Here is a 21,668-nt window from a genome sequence, read left to right as displayed (position 1 = left end):
GCAGCTGCTAATTAGAAATGTTTAGAGGGATGACTGAGTAGTTCATGGGGGTTTTATTGGTTTCTTTTCGTTTTGGAGGCTGAGGAGGGGGTGGGGAGCAGAAACTGCACTCAGATGTGACATTTCATCTCTGCTAATGAAAAGGATCCTTCCTGTGGGGGAAATCCACGTGTCTGTCCTGTCAGCTTCAGGTTCTTGTATAATGAAGTCAATCTTATCAGGCCAAGGAAATAAAATAATTGCTTACTGTAAAAATCAAAAAAAAAAAAAAAAGACCCATATCTTTCACCATGGACCAAACTAAAATAGAAACGAATCAGAGATCTAAATATTAAAACAGAAATGCTTAATCTGCTGGAAGATAGAATAGGTAGAGCTCTTCAAGACATTAATATAGGCAAAGACTTTAAGAACAAAACCCAAATTGCACAGGAAATATCACAAAGAATCAACAACTGGGATCTCATCTTATTATAAGGCTTTTGCACAGCAAGAGAAACCACTAACAGAGTGAAGAGATAACCCACAGAGAAAAATTTTTTGCCAGCTGTTCCTCAGTCAAAGGACTAGTATCTAGAATATATAAAGAACTCAAAAAATCAGACCCCCCCAAATTTAAAGACCCAACCCCAAAACGAGCATCTGAGAAGAATAGATACTTCTCAAATGAAGGAGAAACAGCAAATAAATACATGAAAAAATGTTCAACATCACTCATCATTCAAGAGATACAGATTAAAATAATCCGAGATTCCATCTCACTCCAGAAAGGATGGCTGTTATCAAGAAATCAACTGGGAAAATAAAAGAAAAAAAGAGAAATCAACTGGCCTGGGGATGTAGCTCAGCGATGCCCACACCTGCCTCACAAGTGCAAGGTCCTGAGTTCAATACCTGGTACCAGAAAAAAAAAAAGAAAGAAAGAAAGAAAGCAACCAATAAGAAAGGTTGGAGGGACTATGGGGAAAAGGAACCCTTCTCCACTGTTGGTGGGAGTATAGACTGGTGCAACCACTGTGGAAATCAGTGTGGAGATTCCTCAAAGAACTAAAAGTGGAGGTTCCATTTGACCCAGCTATTCTCCTTCTTGGGATCTTCCTGAAAGAATTAAAAGCACTGGGCCGGGGATTTAGCTCAGTGGTTCTACCAGCTGCCTCGCAAGAGCAAGGTCCTGAGTTTGATCCCTGGTACCAAAAACAAAACAAAACAAAATAAAACACAGGCACTTCTACACTGCGACAGGGAAGCGATCACTACTCAGAATAATAATTTTATATAAGCAACATGTGAAAATATGGCAAGAATAGAATCCTGGAGTTTTAAACTGACAAATCACTTAAAAGATCTGTAACTGCCATCTTTGGATTTCAAGTTCAAAAGTCTTAATCCACATTGAAAATTTATAAACTCATATGAATGGTTGTCTGGGGAGATTCAATCATCACTTGGCCATTATGGAATCACACTTCTTATTTTCAGAATACTAAAATTATGTAAGTATTGTGACATCACCCATAAGAAAAATTAAATTTCTTTTCATGATCACAACAAGATAAACTGGATATGTCATACAGTGATTCTTATTTTATAAAATTAACTAAGTAATTACCATAAGAAAATACTGATGGGGTGGCAGGAAACTTTGATATATAGTCCATTTTCTAAACAATTTTTAAAATTTAGCTCAGTGGTTCTGCCATCTGCTTCGCAAGCACAAGGTCCTGAGTTCGATCCTTGGTACCAAAAAAAAAGTTTCTGTATAGATAGATGTAAGTTTTCATTTCTCCTTGAGAGATGCCTTGGGTGGAATTGCTGAGTCATATGGTAAATCTAGGTTTCAGTGTTTGAGGATCTACCAGCGTTTGGCAGCTGCACCATTTTTCATTTCTACCAGCAAGGTAGGAAATGTAGGAGGGCTCCATTTTTCTATGTTTTTGCCAACATTTGTTTTCTTTTTTTCTCATTGATTTATTTTTGTTTTTCTTTACAAAACATATATTGGTACATTTTATTTATTTATTTAATTAATTAATTAATTAATTTTTTGGTACCGGGGATTGAACTCGGGTCTTTGCGCTTGTGAGGCAGGCGGCAGAACCACTGAGCTAAATCCCCAGCCCTGGTACATTTTAAATATACATAATGATGGGGCCGGGATTTAGCTCAGTGGTTCTGCTGCCTGCCCTGAAAGCACAAGGACCCGAGTTTGATTGCTGGTACCAAAATAAATAAATAAATAAATAAAATATATACAAAATGATAGCATTCATCATAGGGAATTTGTACCAGTACATGATGTATCTTGCTTTTCTCCCCATCCCCCCTTAAGTACAAAAGCTTTGTTTCCATTTTTTCCCTTTGATTTTCTCTCTTTTTTTCTTGTCCCCTCTTTCCTTCCTCCCCTTTGTTACCCTTCTCATTGGAACATATTCTTCCCATTTCCCAATGTTTATTGTACATTTACGTCTTTATTTCCACTTATGTTATTCTTCTTTGCATCATCTAGCAGCTGCTGGATTGATTTCTCATGGTCTCTTGTTATTTTTAAGAAATCTTTCTTGTCATGATCGCTAACCACAATCCTGTCTTCTTTATCTGATATTCTGTCTTCACATTGGCTCCTTCTGTTGCGTATACTTTCAGTGGAGTGTTTTGTTTGTTTGTTTTTGGTACCAGGGATTGAACTCAGGACCTTGTGCTTTCAAGGCGGGTGTGGAGCCACTGAGGTAAACCCCTGAGTCTCAGTGGTGTTTTTGATCTCCTGGATATCTGTTTGAATCTGTTTTCTGGATTCCATTTCTTTCCTATGCTGTGTGTTCATGGTTTCCATCATGTTCTTGAGTTCCTCTATTTTTTTATCTGTATTGGCTTTAGAGTCATTAAGCATGTCTTTCTTTCTGGTCACCATCTCTGTAGTTATTTGAGAAATTATTTCTGCTTTGAATTTTTCTAGCGCCTCATTCATCTGCTTTGTTACTTCTGCCGTTTCCACTTCAGAGAGTCCAGGGGGGTGGCTTTCAGATTGTTCCACCTCATTGCCCCCTGGGTTTGCCTTTGGTGAGCTGAAAGCCCGAGGGGAGGGGGTGTTCCATCTTGTATAAGTGTATTTTTCATTTTCTATTTTTTTTTTTTTGGTACCGGGGATTGAACTCGGGTCCTTGTGCTTGCGCAGCAGGTGGTGAAACCACTGAGCTAAATCCCTGGCCCTCATTTTCTATTTTTTAAAAGTTTAATTCCTGAGTTGATGCTTTCAGATTCCTTATGGCGAGTAGCTTTATCGTTAGTATTCGAACCCTTCGGAAATGACTACTTCTGAGAGACATCTTCCGGGTGTACCTGGCCTTTGGGTTTTGAGTCTGTTGCAAGATCCTACCTCTTCAATTTATTGGGCCCTGACCTCCTGCCGACTTGAACTCCACACCCTCACAGCGACACTGGGAGCCACTAGATGGAGCCAGCCCACGGCTATTCTGAATTCTAGCTCAGTGGGCCACTCTCCAAGATGGGTACTATCCAATCACCCTCTCCTTGATGACATTTGAACCTGAATAACTCAGCAGCCACTGCAGTCCACTGCTCCACTGCTCCATTCCACTTGTGCCTTTCTCCTTGGAGGTGTTTGGGGTTGGCAGTAGTCACCATGAGTCTGCAGGTTCAACCTGCCCTTCCCATGCCGTGAGTCTGGACTCTGGGACACAGCGCTGCCTACCACCTCCCTCTTTCATTGAAGTCTCTCTCTGGCTCTCCCCATGGACTTCAATTCTCTCTTCAGATCCTTCCTGGGTCCCAGGGATCCACTTCCCTCCTCCTTCTTCTCCTCATGCCTCTATATTCCAGTGTCAGGACACCAGATCCCAGAGATTCTGGCTCTGTTTTTGTTTTTCTGTAATAGCCATTTTGAAGAGTGTGGAATGGTATCTTACTGTGGTTTTGATTTGCACTTCTCTAATGACTAATGATGTTGGGCACCTTTTCCTGTGCTTATTGGCCAGAGAGCTTCTGGAGAAATGTCTGTGTGACCCCTTTGTCCACTTTTGATTGATTTCTTTGGTTTTTGTTGTTGAGTTGTAGTCCTGTACATATTCTAAGGATTCATCCCTTATCAGATATGCAACTTGCAAATATTTTCTCCTATTCTGTGGGTGATCTTTTCTCTCTTGTGACACCATTCTTTGATGCACAAAAGCTTTTAATTTTCTTTATTTAATTTGTTTGAGACAGTCTCACTTTGTAGTGCAGACTGGCCTTGAACTCACTATGTAGCCCAGGCTGGCTTTGAACTCGAAGTGGTCCTCCTGCCTCAGCCTCCTGAGTGCTGGGATTACAGATGTGCACCATCATATCTAGCTTTTGGTACTGGGGATCAAACTCGGGACCTTGTGCTTGCGCAGCAGGTAGCGAAACCACTGAGCTAAATCCCAGCCCCTAATCTTTCTTTTTTTTTTTCATTTACAAAGCAGTGGGGCCATTTATTGGCATCGGAAAGCATTCCTTCAAAGAAGGAAGGGACCTCAGAACACTCAAGTCACACATTTTATGGAAACGGGCCCCAAATTTCCCTCTCACACAGCTACACAGCTGAATCACAACCAGAAACCAAGTATCCGAGTTAAACAAATTGAACCAAACAGTTTGATGAAGGAAGGGGGTGCAGGGGTGATGCGATGTTCCTGCTTTTACGCCGCAAGGTCTAAGGTAGAGGCTAACAGTCCCCAGGAAAACCTGCTTCCCACCGTCTCACAAGGCACAGCCATTTCATTGTCAGTAGTCCAAGTTTTACCATAATTTCCTGGAAAACTGGAGCGACCCTCCCCAGGCCGAGCTCTGTGACCTGTAGGTGAGGACTGGAATGTAAGAGTCCATGCCCCGCAGCAGCAGGCCTCAGGATCGTGGGCCTCACTGTGCTCCGGCTGCCTGCCCGCGCTGGGACGCAGCGGGTGGCACTGAAGTCCTGTGCCCAGGTGGAGTCGCAGTTCTGGGAGCGCAGCCTCTGCAGCCCCGGCAGCTTCTGCTGGAGACTTAAGCGTCCCCACCATGGTGACAGCAGCCTGAGCAACACTGCTGAGCTTCCAGGCATCTCCATGACTTCCTCCAGGGCCTTGAAGACCGGAGTTTGGCATCTTAACCATTTTCAGCGTACAGTTCACTGGGATTAAGTATATTTTTGCGCAATCATCACCACCATCAGTCTCCAGAACTCTGTTCATCTTTTAAATCTGAAACTCTAGTCTTTAAAAAGCAATTCTCCATATCCCCTCCTTGGCCCTGGCAAGCACCGTTCTGTCTCCTTAGATTCTGGCTTCGGACACACCTAATATTCCTACTTCATTCTTTTACACATGGATATTGCTTTCCTGGCACTATTTTATAAACTATGTGGTTTATACTATGACTTTTATAACTCACTATGAGCCCAGCACACCCTTGAACTCACAGTGACCCTCCTGCCCCAGCTACCCAAGTGCTGTGATACCAGGCGTGCACCACCACGCCCAAGCCTGGCTTGCTTCCTCCTTTCTTCTCCTCTCTTCCTCCCCCGTGCCCGCTTTCTCTTTCTGTCTGTCTCTGAACCCAGGGCCTTGGCAATGAGCTACATTCCCAGCCCTTTTTAATTGTTTGAGACAAGGCTAAGTTGGTAAATTGCCTAGGACTCAAACTTTCAATCCTCCTGCCTCAGCCTCCCAGAATGCTGGTATTACAGGCATGCACCACCACACCCAGCTTCCTTGCATCTTTTTTTTTTTGGTACTGAGGATTGAACTTGGGTCCTTGTGCTTGCAAGGTAGGCGGTGGAACCACTGAGCTAAATCCCCTGCCCCCTTGCACTCCCTTGCATGTCTTTGATACATTTGAAGATTACAGGCCAGCTATTTGGTAGGGTGTGTCTAGATCTGGGTTAGTCTCTGGTTCGCATCGAGTTGATACTAGTTATTTCATTGCATCTCTTCTGGGGCTTTTTGCTTGGCTGTTTGTTTGTTTTTGTTTTTTGGTATCAGGGATAGAACTCTGGTCCTTGTGCTTGCGAAGCAGGGGGCAAAACCACTGAGCTAAATCCCCAGCTGGTTGTTTTGAAGCAAGGTCTTGCTATGTAGTCAAGGTTGGCCTCAAACTCATGGCTATCCTCCTGCCTCACCCTTCCGAGTGCTAGGATAACAGGCGTGTGACAACATGCCCCGGCTGGGTCATGGTTTTGATTTCCATCACTTGAGTAAGGCGATTGCTGCCAAAGTTCTCGGTGTGAAGTCTCTATTTGCTGCTTTGTGACAAACACCTTGTGTGAGGTACTCTGAAACTCTGAATATCCCATTCCTCCTTGAGCTTTCAACCCACTCATTTATTTATTTATATCAGTACAGGTTCATGGTTTCCTAGCGCATTCAACAGACTATGACCTGTTGCTGTCATTAGCTAGCGTGGTACTCAAATTTTCATTCATTTGACCAGGGGCCTCCCATTCAGGTAAACCTTCGTGTCTCTCTCACTGGTTCCCATCATCCTTTGAGCTCTCTCCCCTGTTTTCTGACCCAAGACAGGTTCATCTCAGGTTCATCCGGGCCTCCCTGGCCCAAGTCCAGGATCTGCCATTTTGTGTCCATGGAGAGTGGAGTCTGGAAGCCAAGGTCTGGCACCAGCTGTGTTCACTTCCCCCATGGCTCACTCCATCCTCTGGATGCCTCTGGAGTTCAGGCTTTCCCAGGCTTGGTGACCATGACTCACAAGGACAGAGATCTGCTCTCCTTCTGTGTCCCCTCAGCCCCCATAAATAAAGGGCTCTTATTGGCACCGCCCAGCTGAGTGCCCTTCCCTGGGCCAATCATGGAGGCTGGGCATGGGAACCCTCTCTGGCCAGGCTTGGGTCCTGGCGCAGCCCTGGTTGAGGAGGGCCTTGCAGGACTCAGCCTCACCCAGTGCAGGAATGGGGAGCCCCCAGGAAAAACGGCTCTTTCACAAAAGAAAAACGGATTTTTCCCAAAGAGAGGCAGGTGGGCCTCCTCCACCTGCAGGCAGGGGACTTGAGGGAGGGAAGCCTGGCAACAAGGGGTGTGGCGAGGGTGCTGGGGTGGAGAAGCCCCCTGTGCCCAGGCCCTGAGGGAAGCTGGCCTGGGGCCGGAAGTTGGCAGTGTGGCCAGAGCCTGGGCCCCGGCCGCCCTGGAGGCTGGGCTGTGACGATAGGACCCTCGCTTGCCCCCGAGGCGGTCTCCTCCGAAGGACGTCAGGGCGGAGTCGGCAGGAGCTGATTCACAGCTGGCACTGCTCAGCTGGGTCACACTCTCCCCTTCTCTCCCCGGACACCTGCCGCGCAGGAGCCTCCGAGGAAGTGACCTCCTCTCCGGAAAAGGTGCCAGAGAAGAGAGAAGATGGCAGCGCAGTGGCTCCGGTAGGGCTCCTGTCTGGTTCGCAGTGCCCCTTCCCTGTCCCCCCACCCTGCACCCCAGACCCACAGCCTTGGCATCCCCAGAGTCCCCAGGTCTCTGTGGCGCTGTCCCCTGGGTCCTCATTCATGTCTCCCACAGAAACGAGCCTTCCACAAATCAGGGTTTTGTCTGTCTCATTACTGTATCCTCAGCATGTAAAGCAGACACATACTAGGGGCTTTATCAAGGTTTTTTTTTGGCACAGGGGCTGTTGGGGATTGAACTCAGGGGTACTTATCACTGAACTATACCCTTAAGTTGATAAGGGGCCCAGGCTGGCCTCAAACTTGTGACCCTCCTGCCTTGGAGTAATTATCCTTATAAGTGTGTGCCACCATGCCCAGCTCAATGAAAGTTTTTAAAAAGATCTGTTTCTCACCACGCCAGAGTCCTTCCTGCCTCAGGGCCTTGGCGTGTGCTTCCTCTGATGAGGAAGGTTGAAGATAACATGGGGATGGCGCTGAGCGTGCTCTCTGCAGGAAGAGGGCCATTGCTGCTGTCATTCTAGTTTGAGGGGCTGGACAGACCTTTCCCCAGCTTGCTCCTGTCACTCAGGGCTCAGCCCAGCTGTCCACCCCCCAGGGGCCTTCTCTGCCTGTGCTGGGGCAGTGGGTCTGCCCCCCCCCCCCACCTCCCTCCAATCTTCTACCAGCTGCTGTCTGACACCCCAGCCCCGGACAGTGAGGTTGGAAAGCTCAACCGGGGTGCAGGCATGGCGGGGCTGGCTGCTCTGCTCAGGACAGGGAAATCGGCCTGGACTTGCTCAGGGTTCATCTGGCCACACAGTGTAGCTCCCCAGGGCGCTGGGACATCAGGACCGCCTCTCCTCTCCACCTCCTTCCTTCTGCCCACCCCGTGCTTCCTTGTGGTGTGGCGGCTGGGCCAGGGGAAAACAAGGCTGCCCGGAGGCCCTAACTGGCCAGGACGTGTCTTTCTTTCCTTTATGAAGCTCTTTACTGATTTCGTGCTTATCTTCTCTTCTCCCTAAGATAACGGGACTGGTAGATTGCTTGGGCCAGGAGAACACCTGCGTCAGGAGGCAGGTGGAAGTGTGGCCAAGGTGGACTTCCAGGCTGAAGTGCTGGGGTCCTTTCTGTCCTGGCCTCAGCTGAATGGAGGAGCAGGGATTCTCTGCCTTCTGACATATGCAGGCCTCTCCAGGCACCGGCCTCAGGGGTCCACCCTCCCCCTGCGGCCCCCAAGGTCATCCCCAGGACCCCGTGGGACCTTGTCCTTTCCCTCTGCTGTCCCAGGTCAAGCACGTGGTTCCCCAGGACCTGCTGCAACTGGAAGGAGGGAAGAAGACTGTGATGAGGAAGATGATGGTGCGGAGCCTCAGGGGGGTCTGCAGCCCTGGGTGGGGAGCGGGTGGAAGTCCTGAGCCCACTGCTGATGAGACTGGGCAGACGTGAAAGGGCAGCGCACAGGGTGAGGCGCGATCTCCGGCACTGCCTTGGCCTCCCCTGCCCGAGGGGGCGTGGCCTCACCCTCGCAGGCTCACGAATGGTGCGATGATGCCTGTGTCACTGGCTTGAGAGGACACAGACCCTAGGGAGCAGAGCCTTGTGCAGCTGGGAAAAGTGTTTTTGTTTTGTTTTGTTGTTTTTGGAGACAGGGTCTCTCTATGTCATCCAGGCTGGCCTTGAACTCACTATGTAGCCCAGGCCGGCCTCGAACTCCGAGCAATCCTCCTTGCCTCAGCCTCCTGAGTGCTGGGATTACAGGTGTGCACCACCATGCCCGGCCTCGGAGAGTTACCATTACTATTAAATGGAGTAAAACATTTCCCCCTGGCCGAGAACTTGAGAGTTGCTAAATGCAGTTTCTTCTCAGATACCTACCAGAATGAGTTGAATAACCACTGAAGTTTACAAAAGTGTACAGTATTTGGCCCTATGCCCCTTAAAGAGAAAGAAAGCCGAGTACCTACTGTGTGTAGGTGCAGGCCTGACAGTGAGGAGGACTAGAAGAGGTGGGAGGGGGTACGGGGGATCAAACTCGGGACCTTGTGCTTTCGAGGCAGGAGAAGGAACCACTGAGCTAAATCCCCGGCCCCCTGGAAGAGGTTTTAAAGGAGCTGCCCAGACAGTTTCCAGGCGGGAACCCCGTTCTCTTGCTCTGGGCTAGTTCATGGGTTCACAGACAGCTGCCGCCACAGGGCTGGGGTGGAACATTTCCTGAGGATTCCTCGGGGCTCCTGGGTTCGGGCAAGGGGTGTGTTTGGTGGCCTTGCCCGGATGAAGGGCCCCATGAGGAGGCCCCTGCCTCACTGTCCTCCTGTGGCCCTGTGCAGAGGCAGATCCAGGAGGAGCCGTTGGATTCGCTCTCAACCTCCGTCCGCCAGCAGGCCATGGAGACACTGGCCCAACTGAGGTGCCCACACCCTCCCACCCCTGTGTCCCGGGGCACCCCCCACCCTCCGCTGGTGTCCACTGCCTTCATCACCAGGCACCTTGCCCTGTCTCTGCAGCCACATGAGGCCGGTGCTGGGTGTGCAGGACCGGGTACAGCTGGTGAGCACGTGCGTGCACAGCGTGTTCTCGCTGCCCTCGGTGCAGGCCATGCAGGAGCAGGACCAGGCCAAGGCCGAGGCCATCCAGGTGAGGGGCCAGGGCGGACCTCAGGCTGCCATGCACCTGCTCAAGGGCCTGCACATCAAGGGGGCCCAGAAAGCCCTTGCCCTACAGCTCTGTGGCCCAGGAAGACTCACCTAATCTCTCTGGGGCTTGGTGAAGAAGTGAACCCCTGCAATAGAGGCCCCTTCTAAGGGCCCTGATGGTTTCCAGCAGCCCTGAGGCGTAGATGTCGCCCTGGTCAGAGGCAGTGGCTGGCCTGGAGGGCAGGCTGCGGACTGGATTTAGAGGAAGAGCAATGGACAGGGAGCTGAGGCAGGGAGCTGGAAGGCAGAGCCCAGAGGTCCTGTAAGAAAGCTCTTCACACCTCTCAGGCCGGACACGGAGTGGTGGAGGGGCCCTTAGCGTGGGATGAGGGGAGAGCTAGGGTTGACTGGGGAGAATGAGGCAGGAGCGCTTTGGGCTCAAGGTGAGGGACATGCACGTATCCTTTCATTCCCCAGATATCAGCTGAGTTCTCCACACCAAATGCAGTGGCCTCACAGCAGGGCCTGGGGTGAGGGAGATGGATGTTAGCCAAGGACCATTTGAATCAATGCAAAACCACACTAGGAGTCAGTGCTGCAAGCTAAGAGCCTGCAATGGGCACGTGGTAGAGGTAGGGTCAGGTTGTGACTGGAGCTGAGAGATTAAAGAAGAGCTAATGACCTGAGGGGGCAGGAGGAGGAGGAGGAGTTCAGACAGAGCCAAGAAGCTGTGTGGAAGGGAGCAGACAGTGTGATGGCAAGGCTGGCAAGGACCAAGAACGGTGAGACAAGAACTCTGGGAAGTGAGGCCAGAGAGTAGGTGGGGGCCAAGCCAGCAGGCAGCGTAGGGCTCGAGTCCCTGCTGGTGCCCAGAGAGCAGGCCCTAAGGAAAGGCAGGAAATCCCCCACCGGGTGGCCAAAGCCCCAGCCCTCTTGCAGTACCTGGTCCTGCCAGCAGAGGGAAATGCTGCACAGCAGTCAGCAGCTCATGGGTGGGATAGAGGAGGTAGGTAGGAATGAGGTTTGCCTGGTGTGCTGTACACCAAAGGGCCATCAGCTCTAGGGTGTGCAGACTCAGGAAGCCTGGACAGTAACCGTCTGAGAGAGAACTTGGAGCCAGCGGCAGCAGGAGAGGAGACAAGGAGGAGAGGGTCTTCCTGGGGTAGCTCAGACCCACTGCCCAGCCTTCTGTTTGTGTCGTACCTGGCTCCATGAAGCCATCCCAGGACAGTGATGTGACCGAAAGACGAGGACCCTCCCCAGGGGGAAGATGGCTCCATGAAGGGAAATGTAGGATCTGTTTGAGTCTAGGTGTTGCATTCCAAAGAATCAGATCACTTCCCCAGAGGAAAGATGGACCCTCTCCCTCCCGCAGCCCTTAGAGTCCTGGAGCATTTTCCCACGCATCTTCTCGTCATTCTTCATGACTTGAGAATTCCTTGCTGTGTGACCACAGAGAAGTATCTTCTAAATCAGGGCTTCCCAACCTCTGGGCTGTGGCCTGGGACTCGTCCGTAGTTTGTTAGGAACTGGCCACACGGCAGGAGGGGACTAGCAGGAAAACCAGCTGCTTTGGTTACTTTTCTTGTAGCTGGGACAAAATGCCTGGCACCCAAAGTTAAAGGAGAAAAGGTTTATGTAGCTCACAGTTTGTACAGGTTTCAGTTCAAAGCTGGGTCCAAGTCAGGGTGGCACGGCAGAGGGGTGTCACAGAGGAAAAACAGTTCATGGTGGGCAGAAGGTAGCAAAGCAACAAGGGACAGACAACCACAGCTCTTTTTGTCCCTTATATCTTATCCAGGCTGCTTAGGGCAGGTAGCGCTTACACCCTTAATCTTAGTGCCTTGATCTTAGCATTGTATTAAGAATTAATTTTACCATCACACACTAGATCCAAAAAGCCCCACCTATGACTGCGTGAGGCTTTGGGAGGACATCTAGACACAGCCATGACACCAAGCAAGCCTCCTATGTGTTTACAGCCACTCCCCATAGCTCACATTCCCCCCTGAGCTCCACCTCCTGCCAGGTCAGTGGGGCACCAGATTCTCATAGGAGCTTGAGCCTCACTGTGAACTGTGCATGTGAAGGATCTAACTTGTGCACTCCTGTGAATCACCCCCTGCCAGCTCCATGGAAAACTTATCTTCCATGTGGCAAAAAGAAAAAAAAAAAGCTTGCCAACTGCTGTTCTAAATTGTACTATGGGAAAAACAATTTGATACAAAGTGACACGGATATGCAAATCTTTGGATACTCATCCAGCCCCAGGCAGAGTCTCAGTGGAGTCCAGGTCTCTGCTTCCTTCCCCTTTAAGGTAAGAAGTGCAGAGATTACTGATTAGTTGGTGAGGAAACTCTGACCCATTGGGGCAGTAATTTTCCCAGTGTCCATCACATTGGTGAGTGTCAGAGGAGGGGCCAGAGAATGCTCTGATGGGTCCAAGTGTGGGTTCCTCCCTGACCCCACCAGAGGGCCCCTGGGACTGGCAGCGGCTCCTGGAGCCACTTAGCAGCTTGGTCCTCCTGTCTGCAGACGCTTTACCACCAGACCCTGGAAGCCCTGCAGACCCTGCTCAATGCCCTCTTTATTGAAGACCCCACTCCTGCCGGACTCAAGAGCATCTTGCAGGTGCAGGGCTTGGAGGCTGGGGAGTGAGGGGCAGAGGGCAGAGGGAAACAGGAAAGGCTCAAGAGCAGTAGGAGCTGGGCCCAGAGGAGTGATGCGAGCTCAGGATGTCATCCAGTGCAGCACCCTTCTCCTGGCCTTGCAGGCCTGTCCCAACCTCCTGCCCCTACCTTTTCCCCACTTTCCACTGGTTGCTGTTGCCCCTGTGTTCTCTCTCTCCTTCCTTGGAACTCCTCCACTTTCCCTGTGGCCTGTGAGTGTGGTTCGCATCTCTCCCTACACCACCAGGAGGCGGTGGCTGAGGGGAATCACCTTCAGGCCCTCTCTGGAAGCCTCCTGTAGATGGCTGCAGGCTGGCTGCCCACCCAGCAGCAGGGCTGAACCTCACCTTTGTCCCCCAGCCCCTGGGGCCCTGGATGAACTCAGGGAAGGCCCACGAGCGCGCTCGAGCTGTGCACAGCAGCGTCTCTCTGCTGAACCACATGCTCCTGAGCCTGCCTTTCTACGTGAGTGTCCTGTGGGGTGGAGACTCGGGGTGGACTGCCTGGCTGTGCACTGTGGAGCATGGTAGACCCAGTAAGACTTGGTCCCTACGCTATGACAGATGTCCTCAGAGTTCCCGGCACTGGGGCTTCTGCTGGGGAGGCTCATCCTTCGTATTGGGGATCCTGACGAGGAGATTGGCCAGGAGGCTCTGGACGGCATCACCCTCCTCTACACCATCCTGGAGTTCCAAAAACGTAAGTGCCACCGAAGGGCCTAGAGCAAGGCTTCCGGACCCAGACTGGGCTGGGCCACCCTGAGGCCCCAGAGGGAGATGGAGAGACAGCATGGCGGGGATAGGCACTGTGGGAAGTGATGTGCAGTTCGGGTCCCTGAGGAACCAGGGCAGAGGCTAGGCACAGGCCTGTTTCAGTGCATGAAGGCACTTCTAGCTGAGCTTTTCCCTATCCCGCCAAGCTTGATTTGTGACCCATTTCCACTTCCCCGCAGCACCATGTCCACCCAGGCCTGATGGCCCTCGTGTCTTATGGGCTTGTAGGGCAGTGTCGTGTCTTGGTCACCACCGTGTTCCCATGTCAAGCCTGGGCCTGGCGGGGGGCAGGTTAGCTATTGAATGAGCAGGCAGAATAGGTCCTGTCTTAGAATCTGCTGCACCCAAGCCTGTGGGCGGGGAATGGCCCCAGCATCAGCTCCAGGGAGCTGGCAATAGCGCATATGTTGAGACCTGTGTCCAGCTGGCACTGCCCTCAAGGTGCATGGTGTCCACTGTCTCCTGTCTCCCTCCTTTGTAGTCCCAACTCTGCCCCAAATCCAGGGGACACTGGCCTATTGTTTAAACTCCCCTGGCTCTGGAGGCACAGTGACCTGCATATGAGACCTGGCTGTGGCCCTTCCCAGCTGTGTGACCTCAGGAAGCACTTTGCTTGTGTAGGCCTAGATTCTCCATCTGTGAAAGGGCACAATCCACAAGCTTTGTGAAATACTCAAAGAGATCTTTTTAGAGAGTCTGCAGAGACCAGCTTGGTGCCACCCACCCCGGGCACCTGTCAGATACAATTCTTTTTCCCCATTCCTCCAGCCTTTTGGGATTGGTCTGGTGTCCCTACTCCTGTTCTTCCTGTTGTTGTTCCTCCTCCTCCTCCTCCTCCTCTTTCCCTTCCTCTCCTTTTTTTTTTTCCTTTTGTTTTTGAGACAGGATCTTGCTAGGTACCCCAGGCTGGCCTTGAATTCATGGCGATCCTCTTGCCTCAGCCTCCCAAGAGCTGGGATTACAGGCGTGTGTCACCTTGCAAGGCCTTTTTAGTTTTTTGAGATGGGTCTCACTACGTAGTTCAGGCTGCTCTTGAACTCACTGTGTAGCCCAGGCTGACCTCAAAGTCTTGATCCTCCTGCCTCAGCCTCCCAAGTGCTGGGATTAGAGTCAATACTCTTCTCGATCTCAGGCTCTGGGGCACAGATTTGGTCCCTGAGAGCTTTTCCCAACTGATCAAGCACCATCATGCTCTCAAAGTGATGAATGAAGGTTAAGCCATGTTAATGAGCAGCCTTATGGGCAGGAACAGCATAGACCAAATTAAGGTTGCTGGATTTAGCTAAGAATAGAGGGCACCCAGTTAAATCTGCACTTGATCTTAGCCGAAAGGCCGAGAAGCGCTTCACCCAGTTAAATCTGAATTTCAGATATATTTTGAATTTCTTATATTTTATCTGGGGGCTGTGGGTCAAGCCCCGCTGCTAGAGTCTCCAGGAGGAAAGCAATTTATCCAGGCCACTTAACTGTAAGAGCATGGTATGGGAACCAGGTCTGCCTGACACCTGATTACAAGTTCCTGCTCTCCACAGGCAGGCACGTGTGCACCCAAGTCCCTTTCTGGTGTCTGTGTCTTTCATAGCTCTCAGGAATCTTGGAAGCACCCAGGCCCGGGGAAGAGTGAGGGGCCCGGAAGTGGGCCTGGAATGCGCTTCCAACAACAGGAAGTACGGAGCCACTGAGGGGCGGGCAGGATCTGAGGACACTGCAGGGAGAAAGGAGATTTGGGGACCAGTCCTCTCTTGGTGGGGCTCACTTCACATTGTCAGGAGACAGGCTGTGGCCAGAAATAAACAAGTGACATGTAGAGACCTTCAGAAGATAAGCACTAAAGGAAAAAAGTAGAAGAGGGGATGGAGACTGCAAAGGGGCCCAGCTCGGGTATGGCCCTGGCATAAAGCACTCACTGCACCTCAGTAAGGCCCTGGTTTCAAGCCCCAGCCCAGCAAATAATAAAATGTAAAACAGTACTGTCCACCAGAATGGCAAAACTGTGACGACGATAAAGGCCTGGGCCAGTGAGTGTGGTGACAGGCGCCCCAGACACTGCCCCAGGAACTAATCAGCTCCACTGTGGAAAATGGGTTGGCAGTGTCTCTGGGAGCTGCCCCAGTGTCTACCCCGTGAGCCGGCCGTTCCTCTCCTGGGCTCGTCCCTCACCAGTGTGCAGATGGATTCACAAGGGACATGCCTTAGATGTGCTCACCAGGACAGATCTGTAACCCAAAGTCCCTTTGTACCCTGGAGAATCATGTAGCCTGGTGGCACACACCTGTAATCCCAGCACACTGAGAGGCCGAGGCAGGAGGATTACAAGTCTGAGACCAGCCTGAACAGCTTAGCGACTTAGTGCGACCCTGTCTTAAAATTATAAAAAAAGTTTTAAGATGGCTAGGGATGTAGCTCAGTGTGATAGCAATGAGGATGAGGGCGAGAACTAATGCTATGGGCTGCAGCATTAGTAGATCCCACTCGTGTAATGCTGGGTGAGAGGAACCAGATGCTACAGATCACGTTATGAGCCCATTTACACAAAGGGCTCTCCCTAGGGCTTTAGAAATCAGTGGTTGCCTGGGTGCAGCAGGAGATGGTCCCAAGAGGGGTTCGGGAAGGGGTTCTGATCAGCTTCTGTTTCTTTTTTTTTTTTGGTACCGGGGATCGAACTCGGGTCCTTGTGCTTGTGCAGCAGGCAGCAAAACCACTGAGCTAAACCCCCGGCCCCCAGGTTCTGTTTCTTGACCTAGGCGTGTTCACCATGTGACCATCAATCCAGCTGCTTTTGTAGGAATTGGGGACTTCCTGCCTTTTCGCTCAAAAGAATTCAAAGCAGCAGGCTGGTGACGCCTCACCAGAAGGCTCTTCTCTTGCAGGACCCAGAAATAAGGAAGAGACCAACAAGAAGGAGCTGTATGAGAGCAACAAGCGCTTCCTGGGGCCCCACAACCCTGTCAACCCACGCCAGAACATCTTGCGTGTGATTTTGGTGACCGCAGGGACAGCTGCCGCTCAGCAGCTGGCCTCCCTGGGTGGGGAGGGAGGCGGGGCAGCGCCACCAGCCCCCTGCTCCCCCACCAGCTCTCCGACTGGCCCCGCCCTTTGGGAGAGGCCTTCCCTCCCCACAGGAGCTGTCCGCAGCCGCTGCCTCCTGTGTACAGCCCGTGGGCCAGGCCTCCCTTCTCCGTGATGCGTGCCTCCCAGTCCTGGGTACAGGGACCTTGCTGCCCCTCGTCTTGTGGCTCCTCCCTCGGGGACTCAATGTTTATGGATGAGGGCGTGTGTGTGGCCCTCCCCCTGGCTCCTACCCACGGCTGTGGCTGTGGCCGTGTCCCGTGTGTGGCCCAGGACTGCCCATCCACGTGGGGACCTCCGTGTCTGTCTGCGTTCCAGGAATTTGGAGACTTCTTGGGCCCCCAGCAGGTGAAGGACCTACTGCTGGCAGCCGTGGAAGGGCTGAGTGGAGGCATGGAGGCTCTGGGGAAGGACTCTGGGGAGACGATGCGGCTGCCCTCGGAGGTCACGCTCAGCTCCGTGCTGAGGTGGTACCACCTCAGAACACTGGCGGTGGTAAGGCGGGGCACCAGCTGCTCTCCCGGGCAGCCCTGAGAACTCAGCTGAGCTGGGGGCGGGCAGAGAAGAGGAACCCCTCACTCCCAAGAGCAGCACCCCTGTGCCCACCCTGGCCCTCTCTCCTACCCGGTCCTCTCTCCTACCTCCGCCTTCCTTCCTTCTCCTACCTTTGGCTTCTCCAATGAGCCCTCCTTCTGTCTGCTCCTGGCTGCCACCAGATCCCAGAAATCATGCAGGGCATCCACGTGCAGCTGAGCCACATCCAGGAGCCACGCGCCCGAGAGGTGGCCCTGCTTCCCGTCTCCTTCCTGGCCAGGTCCTTCATGACTGAGGTCGTGGTGGCCCTGCTCAAGTGTCCCCTCCCCCTGAACAGGTATGGAGTAAGGAGGTTCCCAGCCCCCACTCCTCAGAGGATCAGAACAGCCCCTGTCCTCCTGCCCTCCCTGGGAGCCCCTGTTCTGTGACCTTGGTTCCTGTGGTGACCGCTAGACCCTTCCCAAGCACTGCTGGGTGTCTGCAGCCCCATTTTACAGATGAGGAAACTGAGGCTGAGGGGAAGTTTCTTGCTTAGGGGCCCACAGAACTATCACTAGGAAGAGCATCTAGCTCAGGCCTGATGGATTCCAAGCGGAGAGCTCTTTAATGATGCCACGGAATGAGCCCTGTGTCCCAGCCCTGACTCACTCAGTCTCCGGCATCACATGGTCTTGGCATTCTGCTTTCCCTCTCTGGGCCTCAGTTTCCCCCCACAGGCAAAGGGAGGAAGGAATCCCTGTGTTCACACCCAGAGGGCAGTGAGATGAAGTAATGCAGCCAGCTTCGCTGAGCACCCGTTCCAGCCTTTGGCTGTGCCTGGGATCCCTGCAGCCAAGGGGTCCAGTCTGCTGGCCTTAGCCGCTCAGCCCTGAAACACTTCCACTCCTCTTTGGGTGAATAAAAGAAGGCAGTGGCAATCTACACCTTAGGACGGTTGTTTGGAGTAAAAGGGAAAGAAGCTGACAGAGGTGTGATGTGGTGTGTGCTCTGGTGAGGGGACTTAGGGCCATTCACAGAAGCTGAGGAGACTGGCAGGCTCGGGAGGACCCAGCCCCATGTCCCTTCCTCCCGCCAGAAGGCTTTATCTCTGCTTTCCTCCGGGGAGGAGCTTCTAGGGGCCACCAAACAGACTTGCAAGGCCATCAGGCCATACTTGATGTCCTAGTTGCCCAGGAGAGAGGCCAGGATGGAGGCGACCAGGCACCTGGCGCAGTGTCCAAGGAAGCACAGCTCCCAGGGCCAGGCCGCATTGTGAACCTGCAGTGAGGGTCTCCTCACACTTGCACCTTTTCCTTACCCTCATCTTGGGCCTGGGGCTCGGAGCTGGCCTCTTGGGCCTCCCAGGTAAGCTCATTGCATAAGGGAAGAGACCCATGCTGTGGGCAACACAGGAGCCAGCCTAGCTTAAGTGGTGCAGGACTTGCAGGGCCCAGAGCCTCTCAGGCCAATCCCACAGGCTTCGCTTCCAGGGACCCTTCGGGGACAAGCTCTGTACAGGCCTCTGCCTCCTGGAAGTGCTACAGCACTGCCATCCGTCCCTTCAGTTAATTGATAGTTCCAGGCCAGATTCGATTTACCAAGTGGTCATAAAGATGACCATTTTTACCATAAGCAGTGTTGCCTAGCAACATAGTTGACATACTGTCTTTATCGGGTTTCCATGGGAACAAAGCTAGACCAGGAGTGAAGGTTCAGATGCTCATGGAGAAAGGAGAAAGGTCTCTTACTTCTCAGCACACAGTCAGCTCCCCTGGCAAGAGCGCTGCAGGCTGCCGTCTGCCCTCGGATTTGCCTTCCAGGGGCCCGAGCGGAGCACCTTGTGTTCTGTGACTGAAGCCTTATCCAGGCCCCTGGGGCCTCCCCGGCCTCGGCTCTGCTCCTCAGCATGGAGGGACAACTACAGGCTTTGGAGACGTCAGGTCTGCCGCCTGTAGCTGTGTTGTCTCCAACAGGCGATTTCACCTCTCTTAAGCTTCCATTCTATATCTGTAACATGGTAGCAACCACACCCAGCTTGGGGGTCCTTGTGAGAATGTGGTGATCTAGAATGTCTGAATTCTTGTTCAAGTCCATATCCCCAGAGATTTTCCCAGTGCCTGGTGCAGGGCACACTCAGTAACCTTTGCCAAAGAACAGTGGTGTGTCAGCACCGGGGTGGAGCCCGCAGGTGGGGTTTCCAGCACTGGCAGCCCGGACTCTGGGAAGTTTCTGGACCGTCCTTGCTGGAGTGCCCGCAGATGCTGTCCCACTGGCTCTCACTTCCTCCAACCCTGAAACCATGTGGGGTAGGGACCTTGACCACCCGCCCCGCCCACAGCAATGGAGCCGAGATGTGGAGGCAGCTGATCCTGCCCAAGCCCAGCTGTGGCGCTGCTGGAGACCTCCTGGATCTGCTGCTGAGCACCCTGAAGGAGAAGCCAGTCACCAAGGAGGGCCAGGCCTCCACTGCGCCCCTGGCGGTGAGGACACCCCCCCCCCACCTGCCAGTCCCTGCTGCTGCTCAGCTCCTGTCTCTGGGCTCTTGGCTTGGATCCACCGGGTGAAATGGCAGTGCCGCCGTGGGGAAGGCAAGCTGGGATGGTGGGAACAGAATGACTTTGGGGTCGCGCACCTTAGGTCCTGGGATGCTGTGTCACTGCTTTGGGAGATGGGCAAGTGACCCCACCTCGGAGGCCAGGCCCCCTCTGTACATCTGAGGATAGAAATGGTAATAATACCCAGCCGGGCGTGGTGGCGTGCACCAGCAATCCCAGTGCTCTGAGGAGCTGAGGCGGGCCTAGGAGACTTAGCGACTTAGGGAGGCTGTGTCTTAAAATAAAAAATAAAAACAAAAAGGGTTGGGGATGTAGCTCAGGGTGAAGGCCTTGAGGTCAATCCCCAGTAACACACATACACACACACGAATATCTGTACTACCTACCTCATGGGTGAGTGACTCCGTCATTCATGTAGGTGACAGACTGGTTTGTGCTTCCTGATGCTTGGCTCTGGGCTCCGCCCTAGGACAGAAGGAGAAGGCACCCTGGCCCAGACATCCCCACATTCTGTCTGCCTGTGCTGTCCACGGGAAAGAGCCAGGACGCACTATAGCCAGCATCTGCCCTGCAGGCTGGGGGCCTTGGAACGTGCTTTGCCCTTCCACGCCCGCCCTTTCACCTGCAAAATGGGATCACCACCCTGTCTGCACCTCAGAGGTGGGACAGGTCCCCTCGCTAAGATCCCTCCAGGGTTGCATAACATCCAAGCCTTGGGCAAAGCTAAGAGCCTGGCTGTGGTTATTCCTAGGACCGGGGCTCTAGTGTTGGGGGTCAGGGCCCAGAAGTAGTGGGTAAGATTAGCTTTCTCAGGCTGGCCAGAGAAGAGCAAAGACCCAGGTCCAGACCGGCAGAGGCCGAGGTGTGGGCCTCAGCAGGAGTGCTGGGAAGGTGGCCCAGGTCATGCCACTGGACTCTCCTCTGTCCCCAGGCAGCCAGTGGCCTGTGTGAGCTCCTGTCCATCAACAGCTTCGCCAGGTGTGTGAGGTGCATCTACCCCCAACTGCTCCTGGCCCTGCTCATTCAGGTCCATTACCACATCGGCCTCAAGTTGCCTGGCCACAGGGTTCCTCACAAGGACACCAAGAACCAAGCACAGCCTCCCGCCTTCGTACCTGTGCAGTAAGCTCTATCGTCTCCCTTGGCCCTGTTCCCTGGCAGTGTGTGTGTGTGTGTGTGTGGGTGCCCAGCAAGGGTCCCTCCAACAGTCAGGTACTAGAAATGAGCTCTGGGATTAGGAGAGAAAACAGAAGCGTACTTTTATTAGAGTTGCTACTTCATGCAGGAACTACTTGTGGGCACCTGCTCTGTGTCCAGCATTGGACTTAGCACAGGATGGCTTGAGAAAATCAAGCTTCTTCAAGGAGCTCAGAGCCGAATGTCTTTCCTCCTTCTCCATCCATTTTATTTTTAAATATTGGTTGGAATAGGCCATATACGCACATGGGTAAATAAAACAAAACAAAACAAAATCTCAAGACATTAAAATCAAGTCTCTTTTCCTGCTCTGCTCCAGTTCCCTTCTCCAAACATGAGCAGGTTCTTTCCTGCCCTTCCAGGGCTGGCTGTGCAGGGATGACCACATTCGTGTCTGCAGCCCGCCTCACATAGGCGCATAGCTTTTCACCTATCACACACTGTATCTTGGACACCAGCACACAGGGAGCTGCTCTGATAGCCGCGGGGCATCCCTATGTGTAGAATCCTGAAGGACAGTCATTTGTTTAGCTGGGCTCCTCCTCCTGCTGTAGGTGCTTCCCTGCCCTTTGCAATCACAGACAGTGCTGTAGGACATTCGCTTATATGTCGTTATGTACCCTTGCGATTGTATGTGTAGAGTGAGTTCCTGCAAAGGGAGTGGGCCGCCGGAGGCCTTCTCCATCTGAACATGAAGGTGGAGCAGGAAGGAATACATCAGGGAACAAGGTCTAGACCACTGTTGTACTCAGGACTTGTAAGGGAATCGATTGACTGCAGGACATAATTCATAGGATTATTTTGTAATATTCAACCAAAAAATCAAATGCAGAGGAGTGCAAGAGATCGAACTGCACACTAGAGACCCGAAGAATCCA

At 52.5% G+C, this 21,668-nt stretch overlaps 1 protein-coding gene across 1 annotated transcript in view; it reads left to right on the top strand.

The window, feature by feature from the left end:
• LOC101697828 (maestro heat-like repeat-containing protein family member 7) overlaps positions 1-21,668 on the top strand; it is a 46,669-nt gene that overhangs the window by 4,915 nt on the left and 20,086 nt on the right. Inside the window, exons 2-13 of the mRNA XM_087214696.1 lie at positions 7,305-7,378; positions 8,669-8,740; positions 9,709-9,788; positions 9,886-10,015; positions 12,550-12,645; positions 13,044-13,148; positions 13,247-13,382; positions 16,327-16,439; positions 16,844-17,020; positions 17,242-17,396; positions 19,377-19,518; positions 20,525-20,715. Coding sequence (XP_087070822.1) covers positions 7,305-7,378; positions 8,669-8,740; positions 9,709-9,788; positions 9,886-10,015; positions 12,550-12,645; positions 13,044-13,148; positions 13,247-13,382; positions 16,327-16,439; positions 16,844-17,020; positions 17,242-17,396; positions 19,377-19,518; positions 20,525-20,715 — 1,471 coding nt within the window. The remainder of the gene's footprint in view (positions 1-7,304; positions 7,379-8,668; positions 8,741-9,708; positions 9,789-9,885; positions 10,016-12,549; positions 12,646-13,043; positions 13,149-13,246; positions 13,383-16,326; positions 16,440-16,843; positions 17,021-17,241; positions 17,397-19,376; positions 19,519-20,524; positions 20,716-21,668) is intronic.

Source organism: Heterocephalus glaber, unplaced genomic scaffold, assembly GCF_053883595.1.
Source record: "Heterocephalus glaber isolate CG9 unplaced genomic scaffold, H.glaber_assembly_v1.0 deba00001447, whole genome shotgun sequence".
NCBI lineage: Eukaryota > Metazoa > Chordata > Mammalia > Rodentia > Bathyergidae > Heterocephalus > Heterocephalus glaber.
The sequence above is the reverse complement of the archived record's forward strand: the minus strand, read 5'-3'. Positions and strand labels throughout refer to the sequence as shown.